This window comes from Uloborus diversus, chromosome 4 (genome assembly GCF_026930045.1).
Source record: "Uloborus diversus isolate 005 chromosome 4, Udiv.v.3.1, whole genome shotgun sequence".
In the NCBI taxonomy this organism is placed as follows: domain Eukaryota; kingdom Metazoa; phylum Arthropoda; class Arachnida; order Araneae; family Uloboridae; genus Uloborus; species Uloborus diversus.
The window spans coordinates 166,083,253-166,106,241 of record NC_072734.1 but is presented as its reverse complement, the minus strand read 5'-3'; the positions used below and the strand labels follow the sequence as shown (position 1 = coordinate 166,106,241).

The 22,989-nt window shown below is 31.6% G+C and overlaps 1 protein-coding gene across 1 annotated transcript in view; it reads left to right on the top strand.

Annotated features, from left to right (window-relative positions):
• The first annotated feature begins 1,125 nt into the window (after positions 1 to 1,125).
• Positions 1,126 to 22,989, top strand: part of LOC129219774 (deubiquitinating protein VCPIP1-like) — a 39,446-nt gene continuing 17,582 nt past the window's right edge. The window contains exons 1-8 of the mRNA XM_054854073.1: positions 1,126 to 2,097; positions 6,638 to 6,833; positions 9,017 to 9,148; positions 10,829 to 11,062; positions 11,879 to 12,088; positions 12,804 to 12,918; positions 14,737 to 14,853; positions 16,251 to 16,384. Of these exons, the coding sequence (XP_054710048.1) occupies positions 1,444 to 2,097; positions 6,638 to 6,833; positions 9,017 to 9,148; positions 10,829 to 11,062; positions 11,879 to 12,088; positions 12,804 to 12,918; positions 14,737 to 14,853; positions 16,251 to 16,384 (1,792 nt within the window). The 5' untranslated portion in view covers positions 1,126 to 1,443. The remainder of the gene's footprint in view (positions 2,098 to 6,637; positions 6,834 to 9,016; positions 9,149 to 10,828; positions 11,063 to 11,878; positions 12,089 to 12,803; positions 12,919 to 14,736; positions 14,854 to 16,250; positions 16,385 to 22,989) is intronic.

The following is a 22,989-nucleotide window of genomic DNA, read 5'->3' as shown; positions in this document are numbered from 1 at the left end:
CAACAATCTACTTACCATTAAACATTTTCGAAAAAACTTCAAGTACGAAGTACTACTTTTTCTCCTAAAATTAGGAAAGAGTTCTTTAATTCAGGATCATTTGCTGCTCGAATTAGTACTTTTCGAACTTACCGCATGAAACTTTAAATTATTGTACTTCAAAAATTGCAATTCGCAACTCGAATAGGGGGCGCTACAGCCACTATCTAATGACGGATGAAAAAGATGAAACAAACAAATGCTGGAACTTATAACTTGCTTTGACGCTCAGTGAATGACAGTAATTTTTCATCGAGTTTGTGGGAAGTTTTCTTTTCCATTCTTCTGAAATTACATTACACCACAAACTGTCTGAAGCCTGTAATTTACCCCAAAGGAAACCCGTGGAATGGAATATTTTACCTTTTTCCTTAGTATTATTAATCACCGCAAGGTAGCGTATTCGAGCTCTGGAGTTGGGAATATAAACCTCACAAAATTTCAGATAATAATTAAGTACTCTAGAGCTTGCCATGTTTAGAGTCCCTATAAAAGTTTGTTCAGTTTTGGTCGCCTTATCTTGAGAAAGATATTAATGTATTGGCAAAGGTTCCAAGGCGGGCTACAAGGCTAATAAATGGACTCTTATTTAGACTATGATTCCAGGTTTAGAATGCTAAAAATGTAGTCTTGAGCAAAGAATGTAAGAGACCGAGGGGACATGATTCAGTTGTTTAAATTTATGAAAATGAAAGATGATACGGGCTAAAGTTTAGCACTGAAAACAGGACAAAGTTTCAGTGTTTTAAACTATTTAAATCTCAGGCTAACATGGATATTAGGAAAAATTATTATTTTAACAGGGTAGTGGAACCTTGGAACAGCTTACCGGAAGAGGTGATAATGAGCAAGGGAGTAGATAGTTTTAAGAGGGCCATTGATCTTCACTGGTAATAGTAAATTGACTAGGACCAGAGCCTGCTGCTGGTCGTCAGTTTTGTATTTGTATAAAACTGCATTTTCATACATGGACTGTAGCCATGATGACTGAAACTAGATGTTATGTGGCTCGAACGCTTAGTCTTTACTACTCCAGAGTCAAGATGTTTTCCTTAGCTCAGCGATAAGATTTGAAGTGAAATGATCACTTGTGTATTTATTACTGCTCGTCACGGCCAGTGTTGTGTAAAATTGCATTGCTCTAGGAAAATGTAAATTGTTATATTACTATTTTAATGTGATCGAAAAATCAAGATTTTATTTAATAGTTTTAACCTCGAAAGATAGCGGAACATCGTGTTCACAATGATTTGACTCCTTTGTCAGAAAGTTTTTCTTGTTATTTACCTTTTGTTTACTTCTACTTTCGTCAAAATGACATAGTATTAACAGTTAGCAACCGCTGTTATTTCATCAATATAAAACTATTTTATTTGAAAACGTTGAAAAGTTAAAATATTGAACATGTCGTTATCGAATGAAAATCAGAATCCTGTTATTTCTCAAGGGTTTTGCTGTGATAATTATTGCAATTCTGTGATTACCTACAACACAAACGACCCATTCGTTGTCTGCGCAAAATGTGGACGAAAGCAAGAAAGCAGTTCTCTGAAAAGTATGGAGCAAACTGCATCTCCGAAAGAGTTACTTACGAATATTATAGTTCAAAGAATTCAGTTAAATAGGCCTCGCGGGTCGGAGATGTTAAAAGTCCTGGGATTATCTAACTTTTACTGCAAAATGTTGTCCCCGCTGTTAACAAGATATGGGATGGACAAAGGAACTGGGAAAGCGAAACTTCTAACGGAGATGAACCAAGGCGAAATTTTCGATTGCAGTTTGTTTGGCGACAGAGCTTTTTTAATCGAACCAGAGCATGTATCCATTTCTGGTTATGGTAGGGATGATACTGGCAGCATGATTTATTTGGCTGAAACATTGAAACTCATTAAAGCAGCTAATGGAAATGAAGAGCGCCTCGTCCCAATTTATACAGATGGAGATGGTCATTGTCTTGTTCATGCAATTTCTCGTGCATTGGTTGGAAGGGAGTTATTTTGGCACCCATTAAGATGTTGTTTGAAGAAACATTTCCAGGCTAACTTGATGAAATACAAGGTAATATACTTCAGTTTTTACACTTTTCTGAAACGTTACCTTAAAATACAATTCATAGTGAATCCTTTTCCATAGCAGCCAACTCTCCCCATTCGTATGGAAGACTCCTGAATTTTGATATCTTCTCCTAAACTCCTCAGCAAAGAAAATGTCTTCTGGAATTTTCATTGAAGCAATGAAATTTCCCAAAAGGGGAGTTTTCAGTGATTAGTGTCTTGGATATAGATGTAAAATTTCCGGAAATTTTGAAGTGGTGGAAAAAAACTTTTTTTACCGTTTTTTTTTCGGGGAAAAATGGAAAATTTGATTTTTTTATGAATAAAATTTGGGTTTCTTAATAGCTCTGTGTTTCTTGTAACATATAAAGGGTTAAGTATTAAAAAATATATGCTCTCTACTCATCTTCTTTTTCTGCTTGACAGAAATACACATAAAGATAAGATTAATTAGAAGAAAAAACCTTTTTGTTTTATAACTGAGTGGAGGGCTTTCATGGTTAAACTCAGAAATAAGTCAAGTCGTCACTCAACCAATAATATTGGGTAATGTGTGTCTAATCATAACAATTACATTTTCTATTTTAGATTGCCTTTGAAACTTCTGAAATTTTCGACTTTCAAACATGATTGATTTTTTTTTTGGAAGAAAATAATACAATGTTATTACTGTCTGAAAATGAAAGCTATTGAGTTTTGATTTTTTGCAATCAAGTCTAAGTCCAAATCGAAACTAAATTGGTTTTTCTTAAGCTGAACCAAAATTAAACTGGAGTTTATTCATATGGCCGTGCTAAGCACATTAGTAAAAGTAGTCATACCAGCCCTTTTGAACAAATTTGAGATATTATAACCAAGTTGTCCTCTGTTCCGTATTTTACTTAGTAAAAAAATGTTTTAGGTTCATTTGATCAGGAGCTATTGTTTTGAAAAATTCTTTAAAAAAAAAAGACATCTGAATCAAATATATGGAAGAGCCACACTTTAAAATACAATATCTCAGCTTGAGCCCAACTGCGAAGTCCCCTTGTTTGCTTAGCACGGCACATAAAAAAATATCGGACAAAAATTGTATCATAGAATGGAAGGAGGGTAGTTTTATTTTAATGAGTACCTAATTTATTTTTGTTTCTCACTTTATAAGGAAATAATTTACAATATATTACCTATTTTATGTATTGTTTTTCGGTTGTCTTACAATTTTAAGCGAAATACCTGCTATTTTAAGTTGTTTAACCAAGTAAAACGACAGTTCGTTTGCTTGTTGTACCTCTACACGGCATGCCGTTTCAAGTGGCCTGGAAATGATAGTCGATGTCCGGAAAGTGTACAAAAACGAAGTGAACATTTCAGTTTATCGTCAGGTATTCCAAAAGTGAGTTCAATGAAATCCTCGGGTTTCCACGAGAGCAGTTGTTTGAGGGAATTTGTGACCGATAAGTGCAACTAAGGGAAAAAACAGCTCAAACAGAAGTTTTGCAAGTTCCAAAAATTCAGGCATTCGTTAATGACGGAAACGTTTTGAAGGATCTGTAAGTACTGCTCTACGATCTGTGGAACGTTTATTATATTATATGAGTGAAAGAGGTTACGATTACGGAGAAATAATTGCAGTAAGAAAAGTTCGTACGGACATACGCAACAATTTAGACAAACAAAGAAAACAAAAATGCATCACCGATTTTTTTAAGCAATAAATTTCGAAGAAAAGTTCCTAGTTTGTGTAAGTTTTTTCAAATTTCCCCTTAAATAGTTACCCTGCATATTCTTAAAATGATTTTTCGGATTATCCGTGCTACGCCGCCCGGTGATTAGCACGGATAATCGGGAGTATACTGTGTTTTAGTTTACAGAGAGTTTTAAATTTTCCTGTTAGTCTGGTTGTAAAGAAAAAAAAAACCTATATGTCTCTTTTGAAACACTTCTTTTCAAACCTAAAAGTCTTTTTTTTTAATTTCTTTTTAAACTTTAAAAAATAATAGTAGTAGACTAAATTTCAGAATCTCAGGTAATTTGCTCAATTTTAGAAATCTCCACCTGTATTTTGAAAATCTTTATCACACTTGAATGTTTGGCATTAAATTTATTCTTGCTCAGTTTCCTTAATTTTAATACTTTAACTTCGGCAGTTCTAAAAATACTATTCCTCAATGATTCCTCTCTTGGTTTTTTCTTGACTTACTATGTTGATATAATAACTCAAAGTTTGTTTAAAACTAAGTTCATTAACTTACTAAAATGTTTCAAAATTCAAAACTTTTAATGTTCAAATTAACTATTTTCACATATCACTTGGTTTTGCTACTTAAATTTCTACCATGGCGAAAAACCAAAATAGAAAAATCATTCACCCAAGTTTGTTTTATACATTTCAATGGTATTTTAATATTTGTTGGTCTCTGGATTTATTTAATTTGCTAATTAGGTATTTTACATCTTACTGGAGGCTTTAAAGCTCTATTATTTATTCAGTTGGAGAATTATTTTAATGGGATTATTCATTATATTTAGCTTATTTTTTTTTACTTTTAATGTCTTAATTGTTAGACAGATTCTTTTCTACTTTCATGAAACTTATAATTTTGTTTAAAAGTCTATTGTAAAACAAAATCATGTGTGGTATCACCTAACAGAATAAAGGCTAACAAATTTGACATTGAAAGTTTAATTTTATAGCGTTTGAAAGCTCATCTGTAAACACTTTAGGGAATGTGTTAAACTTAATGAATTTTTAACGAAAATAAAAGTATTTTATTTTTTATTTTGTAATAGAGTGCAATGAAGTGTTTAAATGAAAAAAAAATCAATTTTTGAAACGGATGCAGGGAGACTGCAAAACATCCATTGGGTTTTGATCTATGACTTTTTGTTGATTATTCACTTTTTTAAACTTGAATCACTAAATTTCACCTTATGTGTTTACGAAATTTAATTTTGACTTTTCTTTTGTCAATCACTCCTCTTAATGACTGACTTTCCTCAGTACTGCAAGTGATCACTTTTGAGAAGTTACATTTTCAATATTTATAATAATACTAGCAAAAATACCCGGCGTTGCCTGGGTCTCTAATAATTATGAGAGACAATCGTTACTTGCCCTTGTTTGCTGTTTTAAGTGAAAGAATTTAAAACAAACCTTTTTGACGTGATTAAAAATCGAGCTTCTTCCTTACTCATTAAACTAAAATAGCAATAAGTATAAAGAACAAAATAGTATTCAATTTGAAACGAAAGCACAACATTTAAGCATATACAAATTCGAAGAATTTCCGAAATATGAAATTAAACTTTACATGTTTAAAAAGATTTATCTGTTAGTACTTTTTTTTAAAATCTAAAACCTTCTCTGTATGGTTATTGATGTACGAACCGTTTTAAAAAATGTAGCCGCCCGTGTTCCCCTTACACTTGCTTTAGTTATTTTGGGAAATTTCAATTTTTGTGAACACTTGGTGCGGTTTAAAATCTTACCAAATTTGCGAGAATCATTTTGGGACTCTTTCGATAATACTCCCCCTCCTTATTAGTTTTTATTATAGAAATATTGTTGCCAGATGCTGAGATACTGTTGGTGAAAAAAATGGCGCTAAATGGTTTCATCCGAAATGTTTCCAAAATAAGTAGTAAAATTTGGCGATTGTTTGAAATCGTGCAAAAAGAAAAATTAATGGAAGTTTTTGTGCGGTTTATGGATTTGGCTAATTTAGTTGTTGAATTATTTTGCACAGTATTTTTTTTTTTTTGTTAAAGTATCTTTGATTGGCGATATTTTGTTTATATGGTGAAAGCTGAGAAATATTATTACGTAGTCTGTGGGCTCAAAAACAGCGACAGTAGAAAAAACTGCCAAATGCATCAGCTACTGAAATCTTTCTGAAAAAATTCTGGCGAACAAGTGTCCAATCAGCATAAATAATAATAATAAACCATTAATTACATAAGTTCCATTTAAAAGTAAAATGATCAGCCAAATCCATTTATTTTTAGCCAATCTTGTGGAAAAACGTTACTTTAAAATTTGACTTGAGAAAAGCCTCAAAAAGTCAGATGAAACGCAAAAATATTCAACAATACAACAGTTCTTGGGAGTTGAGATGACACACTAAATAATGACTTGGGTTGATGAAAGCCTTCGAACAGGGAACAAAAAAGCTCATAACTCGTTTTTTATACAACTTAGAAACTTCGAACAGATGCTATCTTCAGCAGAAAAATTGGCGCTTTCGATGGACATATAATGTTAGTATGTGCACGTTTTTTTCCACCCCCATATTGGGGCATTTATGCGAAAATTGGGACAAAAATTGGAATAGAAGGGAACTATCAATCGGATTTTTTTCGAACTGGTCTATAAACCTTCCCAGTACCAAACTGAACAAACGGTGACAGTTCCAGCCAAATCTGCCTTGTAGGTTCTGAGATCTTAGGGAACAAATTTACCAAACTCCATTTTTATATATATAGATAAGCTGTAAATTTGTTTTATTACTTGTTTTTCTCTTTTTGTCTGTAGAATTTATTTGAATACCTGTATATTTTGTTAGGAGCTGTTTAAAGATTTTGTTGATAGTGATGAATGGGATTCAATAATAAATGAATGTGATCCTGATTTCAAGCCGCCAGAAGGGGAATTTCATGGTTTGAGAAACATTCATATATTTGGTTTTGCTAATATTTTAAGAAGACCTATTATTCTGTTAGATTCATATGAATGCATGAAAAAGAGTGCTGATTATTCTGGTAAGCATTTCAAAATTCTTTATTATTTCATTATTTTTTTTTTTAACTAGGGGCCTCTGCCCCCTGCTCGCTGTCGCTCACCAACCCCCGAAGATGGCTTCGCAATCTTAATTGATTCACAAAGATTTAAATGGTATATTAGAAAAAAAAAAACAGATTAAAAACAAATTATGAGCTCCCTTTGGAGCAAAAAGCATCCCTTCCCCGGGTTTCAAAACAACTGGTACCAACTTGCAGAGCCGTAAGGCATTGCGAAACTACAGTTTAGTACGTTTGAAAAGTCGCTTTCATATTCGTGGTCTCTAGTAATGTATTTTGCTCTTTAGCTTGAATTGAGTTGAGCCTAAGATTTTCCTTTAAAATCGAAACCCTTCAAATTTGTGAATAAGAAAGAAGAAGAAAAAAAAAAAGAATCGAAAAGACGTAACTATGGCAATGCCAAATAAAATATCAATTTAATAGAAATGAGATTTTAAGAACTTGATTAAAACTGCTTGTAACTTTTTTCTTTGGAGATAGAAGCTAAATTTTTCGACCATAAGTACAGTTAGATCTGGAGTAAAAAAAGCCGATCTTTTCAGTGGTGTCAAAAAGAAAACTGGCAATTCCTTCGCTTTTTACCAGGGTTCGTTGATTTAAATAAACTTGATTTAAATCAAGTGATTTTTTAAAAAAATGTCATTCATTTAAATCAATTGATTTGAATTAAGTTATTTTTTAAATAAAATCATTGATTAAAATTAGATTTTTTATAAATGAATTTTGCATTTTTACAATGTGTTGCTCTATATTTTAGTATACTGCATTATACAATCTTAACTTCAACTGGCAAAACTTATAGAGCCCTCCTTCTGTGTGTGTAACAGATTTTTCAGGCTCATGCAATATTGCTTTTATTCCAAAATAAGTTCAGAACAAATATAAATTAGCAGTTTTTCATGTACACCATGACTAATAAAGTTAAGAAAAGTAATTATTCAACATATTATTTTAACATTAAAAACAAACATGATGATGGAAACCTTATCTCCATTTGTATTAAGCAAAGCATAAAACAAAAAATCTTAAATATTTGTTGAATATTTAGAGAACTTATCCTAATTTTAAGAGTAAACTGAATGGATTCAATAGTTCAGATTGCTTTATTTTCAAGGTTTTTTGCCTTCTTTATCCCAATTGAACACTTCCATTTAGAACTTTTCCATTTTAGAACTTTTTTTGGCTCTACACTGAAAACTTAGAAAACTGCCAAATTTTTCTTTTAAAAAGTACGAAAGATATAATTCTAGGAAGTAGAGGTACCACTGTGTCCTTAAATTATAATTGAAGGATTTGTGGTTGTAGCTGGGGGTGGGGGTAAATGTTAAACTTAATTTGAATCTCATGCATTTGTATCACAGCTATTCTATATCAAAAAAAAAAAAAAAAAAAAAAAGCTACTACGTACCATGAAGTGAAAATAGCTAAAAAGTTACTTTTTCATATATTGTGTGAACTATATTATGTTTATAAATGTAAAAGCAATTAATGTCTACAAATTTTTGAAGATTAAAAAAATAAATAAAAATAATCTGATTTAAATAAAAAAAAATCCAACTTTTTTGATTTTTTAAAAAAAGTCCCAAACCCTGCTTTTTACTGATAGTTTTAATGAAGAAAGTAGTGCCTAAATTTTAGCTAAGCCTAAAAAAGTTCGAGCTAAAAACGCAAATAACTCCTGTCATATTTAAGTTAGAGCATTGAAACAAATTGAGTAGAACATGGAAAATTCTACCGTTTCCAACAATATATAATATTAATATGTGCAAGTAATTTTTCACCCCTTTAATAGGCAATAATAGACAATTTACACAGAATTTGAGCTTAAAAATATAATTATGAAAAAACTAATTTAAATTAAAAAAAAAAACCCCCAGGTGCACATCTGCGGGGCTCGAAGTAATTTTGTACAAAATAAGTCTGTAGGTGATATGGGTTCTCCTGGACGCAGGCCCGCCACAGACTTCCTTCCAGAATTTCTTTGAAACCTTACTTTTATTTACTATAAAGAGATAAACAATGAAATAGCTGTTTTTATGGTGCATTTAGTTGTGTAAATATTTTTTGATATGTTTTTATGCAATAGTTGTTTGGAAGTTGCGTTAGTTGTCCTTTATAGTACTTATAAATGTTTTCTTTTTTAGCTATATTTCTTCCATGTTTAGTCGATCCTGATGATTGTAAAAGCAAAGATGGTTCGCTGAACAAGCCAATTTGTATAGCCTGGAGCAGTTTCAGCCATAACCATTACATTCCATTAGTTGGAATCAAAAATAGTATGTTCATTTTTTAACTTAAAATTTTCAACCTGCAATCTTTTCAACAAATGAGAGTTATTGTTAATGTTTACACATGAATGTGAAACAAACAACCAGTGTAAATATGTTGAAAAATGAAAAAGACTGATAATTCAGGGCTGCCCATTTCCCTAAAAGCCCTTGACACTTAAAGCATTAATATTTTTGCAGAATGATGTCATAGGGTTATGAGGATTGTTGACAGCAAAGGAGCAAAATGCAAGTGAAGAAGCTTCAAAATAATTTAGATCAGATTTCTGAATGGGTAGTTACTGTCCGGTCATCACAAGAAAAGCCCCCGCCGATATGTCTTGGCCTGTCTGTTGCTATAACAATGAGGTGTATCTCATCTTCCCAGAGGCAAGCTTAATGTTGGAAAAACCCGTATGAGAGAAGGAGTGGGGAAATGCCGCCAAAAACCCCTCTTGCTAATCTTCGCAGAAAATGAACGAAGTCCGTTTGTATGGCAGTAGCTGGGTTCAGATTTAACAGCGGGAGCTTTTCTCGTGAATGACAGACCGTAAGTGGGATAGTTCTTCACTGTTGGAAAATGTCATGGGAATAAGCAGGGCCGTATTTGGATGTGTGGAGGCCCCGGGAAATGAAGGAGTGAAGGCCCCTAATCAGGGTTCGAAAAGATCATGTTTTCGAAAATATCCGATACTTTGATATATATCAATGAATATTTTGATACATATGTATATATCCGATATTTTCGACCCGTGAAAGTTAGGATATTTTGTAAAAAAATTTTATTGTGGGGGCCCATTTGTTGTGGAGGCCCTCTGGGCAGTAGCCTCTAAGCTGCCCTCCCCTAAATCCGGCCCTGGGAATAAGCATGCAACCTATTAATTTACAGGGATCCCTCATGAGAGAAGAAACAAGTGTTGATCTTGTTGTCTTTATTAGACAGGATTTTATCAGACAGTTAGTCAGCAATGCAGTACTGTAAGTAACAAAGCAACAGAATGTTGGGTTATATTAACAGATCTAGTCTATTTCACCATATGCTAAGGAAGTTCTACTTTTAACCAGAACTTTGGTAAGATATCTTTTAGAGTGTGCTGTTCATTTTTGGTCTGCATAACTTAAGAAGGGTAAAAAGGGCTTATTGGACAGAATTCAAAGAAGGGCTGCTTGGGTAGTAAGGGGCTATCAAATTTAGCTTGTGATCTAAGACTTAAAATATAGAATGTTTAATATGTATTTTCTTGCCCAAAGGAGTAAGAGGGGACATGATCCAGGTATTTAAATTTATTAAAATGGAAGATGTTCAGGAGCTAAATTTCTACACAGATAGCTAAACCTGGGGTCATTGTTTAAGTTTTTCAAATCTCAAGCCGCCAAGCAAATTTTGAATGAATTTTTAAAACCACCAAAAATACTGCTTTAACACTGTTGTAGACATTTGGAATAGTTTATGAAAACAGCTGTTACTACAAATAGTTTTAAAAGGGCTCTTGATCTGCATTGAGTATCCATGACTTGACTGGCCTAGCTAAGCCCAGAGTCTGTTTCTTGTTGCCACTTTTGTATTTTAATACCTTGACCAACTTAAAGTGTTTGTTGAATTTATTTATGTATGAAATTATTTATTGGGTAAGCTTAATTATGCGTTTAAAAGTTAAACATGCTTTAATTTATTCTTTTCCACATTAGGACCACTTCCTGTCCTTCCTTCTGCTTTGGTCCCAACAGTTTGGGGACTTCCTCAAAACTTAAGTGGCCGGTACATAGAATTTGAAAATGGAAACTGTACCATAGGTGGTGGAAGACCTCTAAGTGATGCATATATTCATCGTTTAGTCGGCGCTATGGAAGTTTTGTTTTGTGAAAAAAGTGGAGTGCATCCATCCCTAGTGTATGATTTCAAGCATAATTTATGTCAAAATTGTAAGTTTTTTTTTTTAAATTTTTATAATGTACATTATTTTCACAGAGAGAAGAGAGGAAAAAAAAAGGAGCATGAAAACTTAGTTTGGTTTATGGAGCAAGCAGGACTTATCTTAATGAATTTTTTTTAAAGTTACTTTTTTAAAAAATGTCTAAAATAAGAACTGAAATTGAGAGCTTTTTGTGGCGGAGGTCAAAGTGTTTCAAAGTTCTGATAGTTGTCAAAACTTCTCATCAAATATTTATTTTTCACTGTTAAAATTCCCTTTCTTTAGTTTTTATAAACATTGAAAAGCAATTCCAAAAGAGCAGAATTTTGCAATAAAATATAGTTTTAGGCAATTGTGCCAATATAGTATTAAACAATTAAATTATAACCAAGAATTTTCTAGTTTCTTCCAATGTGTCCAAACCTTGCCAACCGTGTTTCATTGATGTTTTGAAGGAATTTATGTTTGAGTAAAATAGATTTTTTTAAAAATTTTATATAAAGATTTTATTTTCTCAAGAAATAGTGTGTATCTGCAGTCCTCAAAATATAAAAAATGTTTTGACAAACAGATGTTTTTTTTTTTTCATTATCTAAATATTTATTGAATGTCTTGGCTGTGGTGCATAAAGCACATTTAGAATAATACCACAGCAAAGATATAAATATTGCAAACACACCCTTGAAGGCTCATGATAGTAAAAATTATAATATATTTTGTATAATAAATCCTATTTATCTTTTCTAATAATTTTTTCTCACTCTATGTCTTTAAAAGTCTGTAAACTTTAATGCAGTGCTTTAATGATGTAAAATATTTCTTGCAGTTTTTCCAAATGCAGATTTGTCAGCTATCATAGCAAGGACGAGATCAGCTGTAGAAGAAGGACGTCTCTACCGCTGCACATTTTGTGAGTCATTATGTGAATGGCAAATTCCCCAAGATTGGCTTAGATATGGTGGAATTCTTTATAACCAAGCTCTTTGCAAATATGGCACATTAAGACCAGGAGAAACTTATGAATTGAATGCACAAGGTATATTTATTTTGCTTGAAAATTATCTGAAAACTATTTTTCTAATACAGTTAAAACAAAATAACTCAACAGCTGTAGTGAAGAGAAGGTCAATTTTTTTTCCATTTTCCAATTATGATTCACAAATAAACAGCTTTAAAAAGCTAAATTTCTAAGTTGTGTGTTATGTATGTTGCCACCAAGTATATGATAAAACTTTTTTTAAGTGAAACTTTCAAACTGATTTTTTCTAGCAGCATTGGGTGTTAAGATTATTGATGATTTATAATGCTTGGTTTTTACGAAGAAGACGCATTTTGTTTTAAATTACTTTTGAAAAAATGTTTTTTTTTTTTTTTCAAAATAGCAGAAAATGAGGAAAAACATTGAATGGTGCCATTTTGTAACAACTTGATATTTCTCAGATTTTCAATGCTAAAGATTCTTTTTTTTTTAAATTTGTTCACGTTGAGCTATTGCATATTAAAATTTTTTGCGATCTGTCTAAATGCCTTTTTGACTGTTTTAGAGTTCTCATTTTAAACAACGAGAAAAAGATTTCTTTAGTCTTTCATTACATGTATGCAGATCAATTTTTAGTTTTGGCTTTATAAGATTGTTAATAATGTATTATTTCATCCTATTAAGATAAACATTTTATTTTTTGTAGCATTTATGCATGACAAACTCACTGATTTTTTTTTCTTTGGTATTAACATTATCTTTTTGTTCACAGTAAATCAGCTTTGTAATCTGGTCTTAACTATCAAGTGCAAGTATGATGCTGCTGCAAATAAACTAGTTCTTCAGATGAATGAAACAAGACCAGAACAGTGCCCTCAATGTGGAAGGTAATTTTTCTCTCAAAACAAGCACCTAGTTTTGTAATAGATCAAAAAAAATTAGTACTCTATACTGTTCGAAAACTTAGCAACCTAGTATTAACATTGTTCTTTTCCCCCTATAAAGTAATACCCTTAAAGAAATTAACTTTCTATTAGTTTCTTTTTACAAAGATGAGATAAACGTATTTACTGTTTTCAAACATCAAATTATTGAAATATATAGAAAAATCAAAATGTGTGTTAACTTACTGTTACACATGTGCCAATTAATTTCATACATACATCGTATTGTGATGGATATAAATCATGTAAATGACTAGAAGTAGAAACCAACTTTTATGCTACTTTAATTATTTTCTTAAAAACTTTATTCTTTCATTTGAGTTCTAAATTCTATAAACCATTGTAAACATAGTAAATAAAACATAACTTTTGTACACTTTTTTTTTTGAGATGTACTTTCAGCTTATTGGCATTCACAGTAAGAAGTTCACAGTCATTTACAAAGGGGAGCCCAGTCGGTATGTCATTTTATTTAACACAATTCAATGGTAACTGTTTTAACATTGAAAGATGGCATCACCAGCCATCGCCGTTTCCACAATACGGATATGAGGTTGAAGGGGATGGAAATTTTCTCCATCCTCTGAAGCCCATAATAAACTTCATTACAATCCACCCCAGTTTCAGGCGCACAGATTCACCGAGCTTATACTCTGTGTGTACTCAGTGGGTTCAACATCGAGTTCAGGATCCTCCGACTACTAGTCTGATGTCTTAAACAAATCCTCATTTTTATAATAGCCAATTCACTGATCGAGTAACACTCTGGACGTCACTGACAATGAAACTTGCGCCATAGCATGATAATTTGATAATGTTTGACATTCAGAGAAATGCTTTATTTTTGTAAAGGCTGAACTGGATCCGAAAACTTAACTGTTTTATTGGTAAGACTAATTTTAGGAGAATGAAGAAACGGAAAAGTGTTCAACAATGAGCGCTATCTATTGGAGTTATAGGTTAATCCACTGAAGTTAGGGTTAAAATTTCAACTATCAAAATATGACCTAACAGGCTTTGTTCAAAATAGAAATAATTTTCACCCATCATACCTTGACAGGTGATTTTCCAGAAAAAGTAATAAAAACAATGTTAATAAAGTACAAAATTTGCAAATGATTGCATACACACATGTTTTAGAATTGAAGGATTCTTTTTTTCAATTTGAAGACATGAGTCTGTGTAGGAAAGAAAGCCTCATCACCAAGAGAATAAATATTGTTCTTTCATATCATTCTCTTCTGTATTTCAAAAGGAGACCTCTGTACATTTTAGGCAGTGTATTGCATTGTAAGCATACTTGCTTAAAGTATTTTGTGTTGGACCCCGCTAAATATAATACTAACTATGTAACTGATGAAGGTATAATCTTTATCATTTTTTTTCCCCTATAAGATTTAAATTACTAGCCTGCAGCAAAAGATCATGCTATATGCCACTGTCTTGGAATTTGATTTCCATCAAACATTATGAATGATGTATGTAATAATAAATATGACGTTTAACAATCATGGTACCACAAATAGTTAAATTAAGGATATTAATTTGAAAAGATGAGTAACTTTCTGTATTTTTGCTCAAAGGCTGGCTATATCCCATTAGATTTGGACATTACAAAAATAAATAAAAAAAATGTCCATGAAAAAAAATATATATCGAAAAAATCATGTATTATAAATAGCGTTTTCTGGTTATGTCTCTTTGAATTTTTGATTCATATTTAAATTTTGTTGAAATAGAATTCTTTTTTTTTTATTTTAGCTATCTGAAAAGATTGAAGTATGATGGATCTACTGTAGGTGGTGCAATCCAGGAAGAGCCAAGTAATCTTTCAAAAGCGGAGGAAGTATCTACATCTTATGTTGATCAAAGTGAAAGGTAATTTTCATTTAGCAATGAAATATTTTTGTAAACTATTTTTTTGTTATTCTGGACAAGGTCATCAATGATTTGAAATATTAAAAAGTACTGAATTGTTGATCATGCTGCATTAATAAAATGTTCATATCATAAATTATCAAGACAAGGATTGAAAAAGTATAAAAAGTATCATTGATGCTATCAGCAGATTTGTATCTAATTAATCAACTCTCCTTTTTCAAAAAATTATTTTTCATATGCTATTTTCCCATGTTTACAGTGTTTTTTCTTTATTTTTTATTATTTTATTTTTCTGCAATCAATTCCGAATAGTTCCACCTAGGTCAGAGTGAATTCAACATAGCAATCTCTTTCAAGTGCAATAATATGCATGTTTCAATATTCTGCTTAGTGGAAACCTGAGCAATTTTTTCATAGATTGTTTGGTGATATGAGTGTGTGAAACACAAAAGTAAGGTATGAGCATCTAAAGCTATAAATGTACAAAAGAACTTGGCTTTGAATTTTGTACTTAAAGGGAAGTGATACGTTTACTAGTCCCCCCTTTTTTTTTTTTTTTTGACAAATGCTGATTTTTAATCTTTTAAACAAAAGGCTTAATTTCTGCCGACTTGAACCCAAAAATGATTTGCTTTGATATTATTTAAAAGCTAGTGGAGTGGACTAGGTTTTTAGTATATTTGACCGATTGTAGCTGAAAGGATTGTTTCGGAAAATGCCATTTACAGATTTTAGCGCCAATTCAACTTTGAGTGTTCAAATGCCTCAAAGCCTGTAGCTCGCTGAAAAAATGTAACTATCTCAATGGAAAAAGTCATTTTATAGAATTTTATCTGTCTTTTCAAATATGTACTTATTTTGTGTGTAGATTTTCCAGGAATTTTAGAAATTGGCCTTAAACTCAGAAATTTGTTTTTTGGCTCATTTTTCTTCATATACCATACGGTTATAGTTACGAATTGGACAGAATAATGGTTGTTTCAATGCTCGACTTGAGCTCTTCTGACACCCCCTTTTGTTTGGCAGATTAGATCAAATTCACTGTAAAGAGCAGGTAAACAGCAGTATCTGCATAAATGAGTTTTCAGGATGTTTAAAAAAACTTGTTTTGGGTTTAGTAATAACAATAGGAAAATGTTGGAATTAGACATTTTTATGCAGTTTTTTTACAGCTGGAGCCAAATAAGCAAGCTTGTACAATAAAACGCATGTACAATTGATGAAAAAAATTAAAAATTTGCAGTTACTACCCTTTACCTACCAACTGCCATCTATACAAATAATTTAGTCTTTTGTTTATTTCATGCACTAATTTGATTTAAATTATAATTTAAAAAAGATATTCTTTATGTTAACAAATTTCTTGTTATTCATGTACTTTTTTCATCTTTTAGTAGAAAAAAATTTGATTATGATGCGAAACGCATGGAAGATACAACTCCTTTGCCTGAAGCTAATCCAGAAAGAGAGGAGTTAATTAAACGTGTTTCTGATCTTGGAGAAAATATAATACAGAAGCATCTTCCAGGTACTTTATTTTTTTATTTATTATATCATTTATTTATTTTGGATAATATTGAGAGACAAAAGTATTTACCATTTACATTCACAGTGTTTTCTCCAATCAATGTCTTCACTGATTAATGCTTCTGTGTAACTTTTAGCATCACTGATGAGTTCTACTTGGTACTACTGTCGAACCTGCTTAATTGAATAGCCAATTTGCGGGAAAAATTATTCTAATAAGCCCATCGTTCCATTATCTAAGATCAAAATCTAAAATTACAACGGTTTTGCACAGCAAAATTTTATTACATTAGCTGGATGTTCTTAAAACTGATATTCTAGTAAGTGGTCTTGACTGTATTGCTGCAGTATTATTATTATTATTTTTTTTTTTGAAGCAATACATTTTAAATCTTCATGCAAAAATATCAAACAATTTGTGCCTTTAAAAATAGAGTGAGAGGACACATTTTAATAAAAACACTAGCTGCGTGCCCGGCGTTGCACGGGCTACTTAAAAAGTGAAAGAGATGTCCAATTGACGTTTTTGTATTACTCTGACATCAGTTTCTAAAGCGCTAAGGAGTAAATAAATACGCGTAATGCAAGGTTTGCAAAACACCAGTAGAGCATATTTTTGGCAAAAATCTCTTTAAAGTTAATCATAGTTATCAATAAAGCAAGTTATGAGTATTTTCAGTTAGCACAAAAGATGAAAATATATGCATTATCAATTATAATCTGTGCTCACTTTAAACTGAATGAAATATGATAGACTATACCTGAAACATTTGTATGTACAATTAAGATCAGCTTTTTACATAAAATGACACATACTTTTTGGTTGCTTACGTGAAACTAAAGCACCAAGACTTTATAAATACCAATCAGCATTAATTTAATACCAAGTCATCAGATTCGAATTAAGCTTTAGTTAAAATCCTTAAAAACAATATTTTTGTTCAACTCTGTTTCACTTAAAGAAATCCAAACAATCTTAATTTAACATGTTCTTTTAACGATACAAACTGTATTTCAAAAATAGAAACAGGAAGGAAAAGGAGTTATTACAATTCGAAAACTCACCCATGTGACGGGAAAAGGTCCAACAAAATAAACATAATTAGTCACATCTCCTAAATGTACCAAAATATGAAGCCGGCGAATAATAAACTTACACTACAATCAATAAAGATAGCTAAATAAACAACTTTCCTATGCTGAAAAAAGTTAAGAGTGTTGAATGTAAAAATTAAAAAAAAAGACGATAAAATAAAGGCTATGTCCGAATAGTGCAACCAATTTTAAACTAATTTAAAATAAAAATTCTAGATGGAAACGTTGTTTTAAGATTTGGACAGCAGCCAAAAAATCTCTTTTAAAAGAATTATTAGAATTTTACTTGCTCACCAATATGCAAAATGGCAACAGGAAAGAAATAAAAATTCCTGAATAACGTTATGTTAATTAACGTTGTAATTAATGTCTCCGCTAATTTAAGTCGCACAATTACGAGATTAGTCCTATTGTTATCTTTGGAAAATTTCGAATTGATCGGTACCTCATTTGACTCTCGATTCGCAGCGGTTCTCGAGAAGATAGATCTTCAGACAGACAGACAGACAGACAGGCGCGAACAGATTTTAATATTATAGTGGATGCTGAGTTAATTTTTAGGTGTCTAAAACTCTTTTATTTTCCCCCGGTTTTAACATCAAGATTAGTATAGTAAATTGAACTCCTCTGCTCTTTTAGTTCAGAATTAATTACAGATGTTTTTATTTATTTTATTTTATTTTATTTTTTTGTCACAAAGAGAAAAATATGTTAGCATTTTTTCAAAACCAAGAACTCAGGTACGTTGTCCACTCTTTAAAGACTTCAAAAGAAATAGTCTGTTGATAGAAATATTGAGCTCTGACTTGTGCTGATTCTTGCAAAAATTTAGATGGTTCTGGCGTAAATGGTGATGAAGTATAAGTTTGTTACAATATTGATAATATTCATCATTGCAATTGTAACAAAAGGTTTTCTTAATGCGGACCAAAGTACCACAATCTCGGGCTCCGTTTCTCCAAAAGCATAAAGGTATCAATTTATTTCTTATTCCGTGCAATGTTTATTTATTAAAATTTTCGATTTTCCAATTTGTTTATTTCGAACATTAACCAACATTTTGTCTATTGAAATTAACAACTGTTTAGAGAAAAAAATACTTTTACACGGAACTAATTTGAACAGATTATTATTCAGTTAAAATCATTAAAAGAGTAAACTTTCTTAGTTCTCGAACTTTTGTTTCATTTAACGAAATCTAAACAATCTTAATTTAACGTGTTTATTTAAAAAAATCTAAACAGTCTTAAAATAACGTGTTTATTTAAAGAAATCTAAACAATCTTAATAATAACGTGATCATTTTAAAAAATCTAAACTGTCTTAATTTAGCGTGCTCTTTTAATTGTACAAAATGTATTTCATAAGTATAAAAAGGAGGGACAAGAAGAGTTTAAATTCGAAAACTTACCTATTCTAGAGAAGTGACAACGTAAAATAGAAAAGTTCAACAGAATAAACATAATGAGTCGCACAAAAACGAATATATGAGCGTTGGTAATGAAAGAAAAAATAATGCAGCCGATTGGGATTCGGAATAACACACTTTCTAAAACAAACACGGCGAAAGAAATAACTTTCATATACTAAAAAGATTAAAGAGCGTTGACTAAAAAAATAAAACGGCAGACGATAAATAAAGTTTGAGTTCGAATAGAGCAACCGGCCAACCAATTTAAAATAAAATTCTAGACGAAAAAGTTGTTTTAAGACTTGGATAACAGCCAAAAAACTGCGCTCTTAAAACGATCATTCGAATTTTTTTTTTCTAACCCATAAGTAAAATGGCAACAGGAAAGAAATAAGAATTCCCGAGAACGTGTTGTTAATTGACGTTTTAATTAATATCTCAGCTAATTAAAGTCGCACAATTACGAGATTGGTCCTATTGTTTTCTTTGGAAAATTTCTAATTGATCGGTATCTCGTTTGACTCTCGATTCGCAGCGGTTCTCGAGAAGATAGATCTTCAGACAGACAGACAGACAGACGCGAACAGATTTTAATATTATAGAGGATTGCTGTTGCACTCCTTTATCCAAATATTGTGTTCAGAGTTAAAAGAATGCAACTGAGACCTTTTTTGTAAAATTTAAATTAGTTATATTTATTAACTGAATTTGGAGTGCTATAAATGGTTTAAAATATTAGCAATTAATTACTCCTTTTCAGAAAACAGGTAGGATTTTCTCAGGTATGCAATATAAGTATAGTGGACTCTCTCTATTCTGAACACTCATGGGACCGAACAAGTGTTCAGACTATGGGGGTGTTCATTATAGAGGGAGACTGGAAAATGCATGTTTATGTATTCTATTGTGTTAGTGGATCATTTTCAGTCGGTTGCCCAGTGAGCTATACCAGTTAGTGAAGATAGAGGTGCTGAATTTTGGATTGGTGGCTAGTTCTTGCATTTATTTATTTCTTTTTTAATTTAAAAAGTTTAACATACATTCAACAATAAAATATTACAATACAGCTATGGGGTACAATACCTGGAAAATAAAAGGAGGTTATTTTTAATCTGTTTTTGCGTTGTGTAGTCTCATGCATGGTACGTGTTGTAATCCAAGTGGAAAGTTTCCGGGTGATTCTCAGCCGCATTTTGCTTGAAGGTAATCATACTTTGAAGGTAATGAATGCCACTTGACATAATGGTTGGATTCTTGAAATCTGTTCAGTGGCAGGAACTTCAGGCTCATATTGCTCAGCTGAATGATTTCATGTGATGCAGTATCCATGGAAATAATTTTTCTTTTCCCTTTCTTCATTTTGTCTTTAATACCATTCAACTATTGGGATAAAATCATGAGTGTATTTCAGGCTTTCTAATTTGATTCATAGGATCTCCTACTTACCGATTGTGAACACGCTCAGTATATAGAGAAATAATAACTGATCCGGGTTAAAAAAAAGCTTTCATAATGCTGGGGTGTTCATATTATAGGGTGTTCAGAGTACAGAGAGGTCAGCCTGTTAAGTCTATAGAGTTTCACCAGGACCATCAAAATGTGTTCAGAATATAGGTGTGTTCACATTAGAGAGTGTTCAGACAGAGGGAATCCACTGTGTAATTTTATACCGTAGCTGTTGAAAAGATGAAGTGAATGTGTAGGTCTAACCTACCAGTTGATGAGTTAATTTTCCATTATCTTGAATGAGAAATATTTTCTCATCGAATAAGTTCTCAAATTATCTGACATTTCTTTTTTCCTGGGTTTATGGATAGGAATGTGATTGGCGATAAGTTATTTATTTATTAACTTTTATTGCTATGTACTGACTGTTGGTACTTCAGTAAAAGTACAGGTGAGTGTAGAATTTTGCTCTTTTGTTTTTGGTTAGAGTGAAGTTGACTGTTTTAACTGTTAGGAAACTAATATTTGAATTAATGAGAAAATGTCTTTTAAGCTTGTTGCTTATAAAAGTGTTTAAAAAATAAATAAGTAAATGAAAAACAAGACGCTGTGTTATTTCTGTTATGTTTTACTATTTTCTAATTTGAGGTCTTTTGCCTCTGACACACCTAAAAAGGTTTCCAATCTTCCAGGGATCACACTCTTGCGCCGAGCAGCGCTAAACTGAACAATCTGCTACAAGCTGCTAAATAAATGTTATTTTGGCATTTTCTGCTCCAAAATAAAAAACTTTGCTTTTTTTTAAAAGCAAACTTAAGTGGCTATTGAGCGTCAGTGAACAGGGCGAAGCCCCCTAGTTGTTGTTGAAAAAAAAATGTGTGGGTTGCATTTTGAGATCAATTTTGGTTCATTTTTAATTTTAGATACATAAATTTAACAGGGGGATTTGAAACGTTGATATTCATTCCTGTTTCAATTCGGAACTTTTTAACATTAAAAAAAAAGTTCTTTAAGGTTCTTATTGCACTAAATCCAGTTATTGCAGGCTTCATTTCTTTTTCTTAAATGAATTTTACTAAATGATTAGTGTTACCTGTTTGTTTAGAAACCAAAACAAAAATAATGACTTTTAATTTGAAATGTATGTTGATCAGGTTTGTTTGCCAGGCAGGGGCCCAATCAGAGGGGGGCCCACAGGGCCTATGCCCCCCCCCCCCCCAAGTACACTAATTTCAACAATTTTCAAAAATACTCTTTTTTTTTTAATTAGAATGAAGATTGAGAAAACGAAGTGGTTCCAAAGTAAGCAGCGACGACGAGAGGTCATTTAAAACTTCCCCCTCTCTCCTTTTCGGCATTTATTTTTTCTGTAGTTAGGAGCTAATCGTTCATAACACTGCCTATTTCTTCTGCTACCGCGGAGCGATCATTTTCAACATTGCGCCATCTCAAGTCCTATTTAAGAAGCACAATGATGCAAGAACGCTAAAATGGATTAGCACAGCTTTGTATCAACAAAGATATAGTTGTACAACCAGATGAAGTTATTGAAGAACTAACCAAGAAACAACGACGGTTAAACTTTGTATTGTAGACAATAAGACAATTTTATAAGTGTACACATGCAATGCGGATATTTGGGACTCATCAAGTGTCCTAAATATCCACATTGTCAAGTTTTATTGATTATTTTGTTGTATTTTTAAGTGATTTCATGCAATTTTAACGTGTTCCTTTTTTTTTTCTTACCTTGAGTGATCTTAAAAATATGAATAGTTTAAAGCTTTTGGTGATAAAAATTCGTGTGCATTTTGATTTATTTCATTAATATAGTAAATGAAGTAATAGCAAGTATTAATTTCCATTTATTAATTTGGACATCTTACTGCAATACTGTTGTTTCAATTACTTTAAAGTTTATTCTTAACGTGATTTCAATTCTGGCATAAGAACAATTAATGTTTTTGCAATAGTTTTTGAATAAATTGCAAAACTTATACAATTTTAAGGAATTTTACTAAATAATATTAATAATAATAATAAATATATATTGATGTAAAAAGAGAGAGAGAACGCTAATAGAGTGTTGTGAAAAAAAAAATTGTGCTCCCCCCCCCCCCTAAAAATATTTTCTGGTTGCGCCCCTGTTGCCTGGTCAGATTTCAAAGCTTGTAACTTTTCAAATTTCTTTGCTTTCATTCTTTTTTGTTTTTCTTTTTTGAGCAATGACAAAACGTTATTTATCCTCATTTGAGTTTTTGATGTTCCTTTGATTTTTTGGATTGCCATGGTGACAATAATAAGTCTAGATTGATTTTCTTCATCATAATTACAAATCATCTGCAATTTTTTGTTCCTTCAAGGCTTAACTTAAGCAGTTTACATTGAAAATCAGGAGTTTTTTGCATAAATTTATGAATTTTCAGAAAAACACCTATATAGATGAACTTAAATAGCAGAACTTTTCCAAAGTACAAAAATTCCTGATTACTATTTCCTATCATTTAAAATTGATGCTAAATTTACATACTGTAACAGTATACACTGAATATAATATTTATGATAAGTGTACAGGTGCAAATTGACCATAATAACGACATCTTTATTACCACATCCCAATCACTATTTCTTTTTTTATGAATATGCCTCAGATT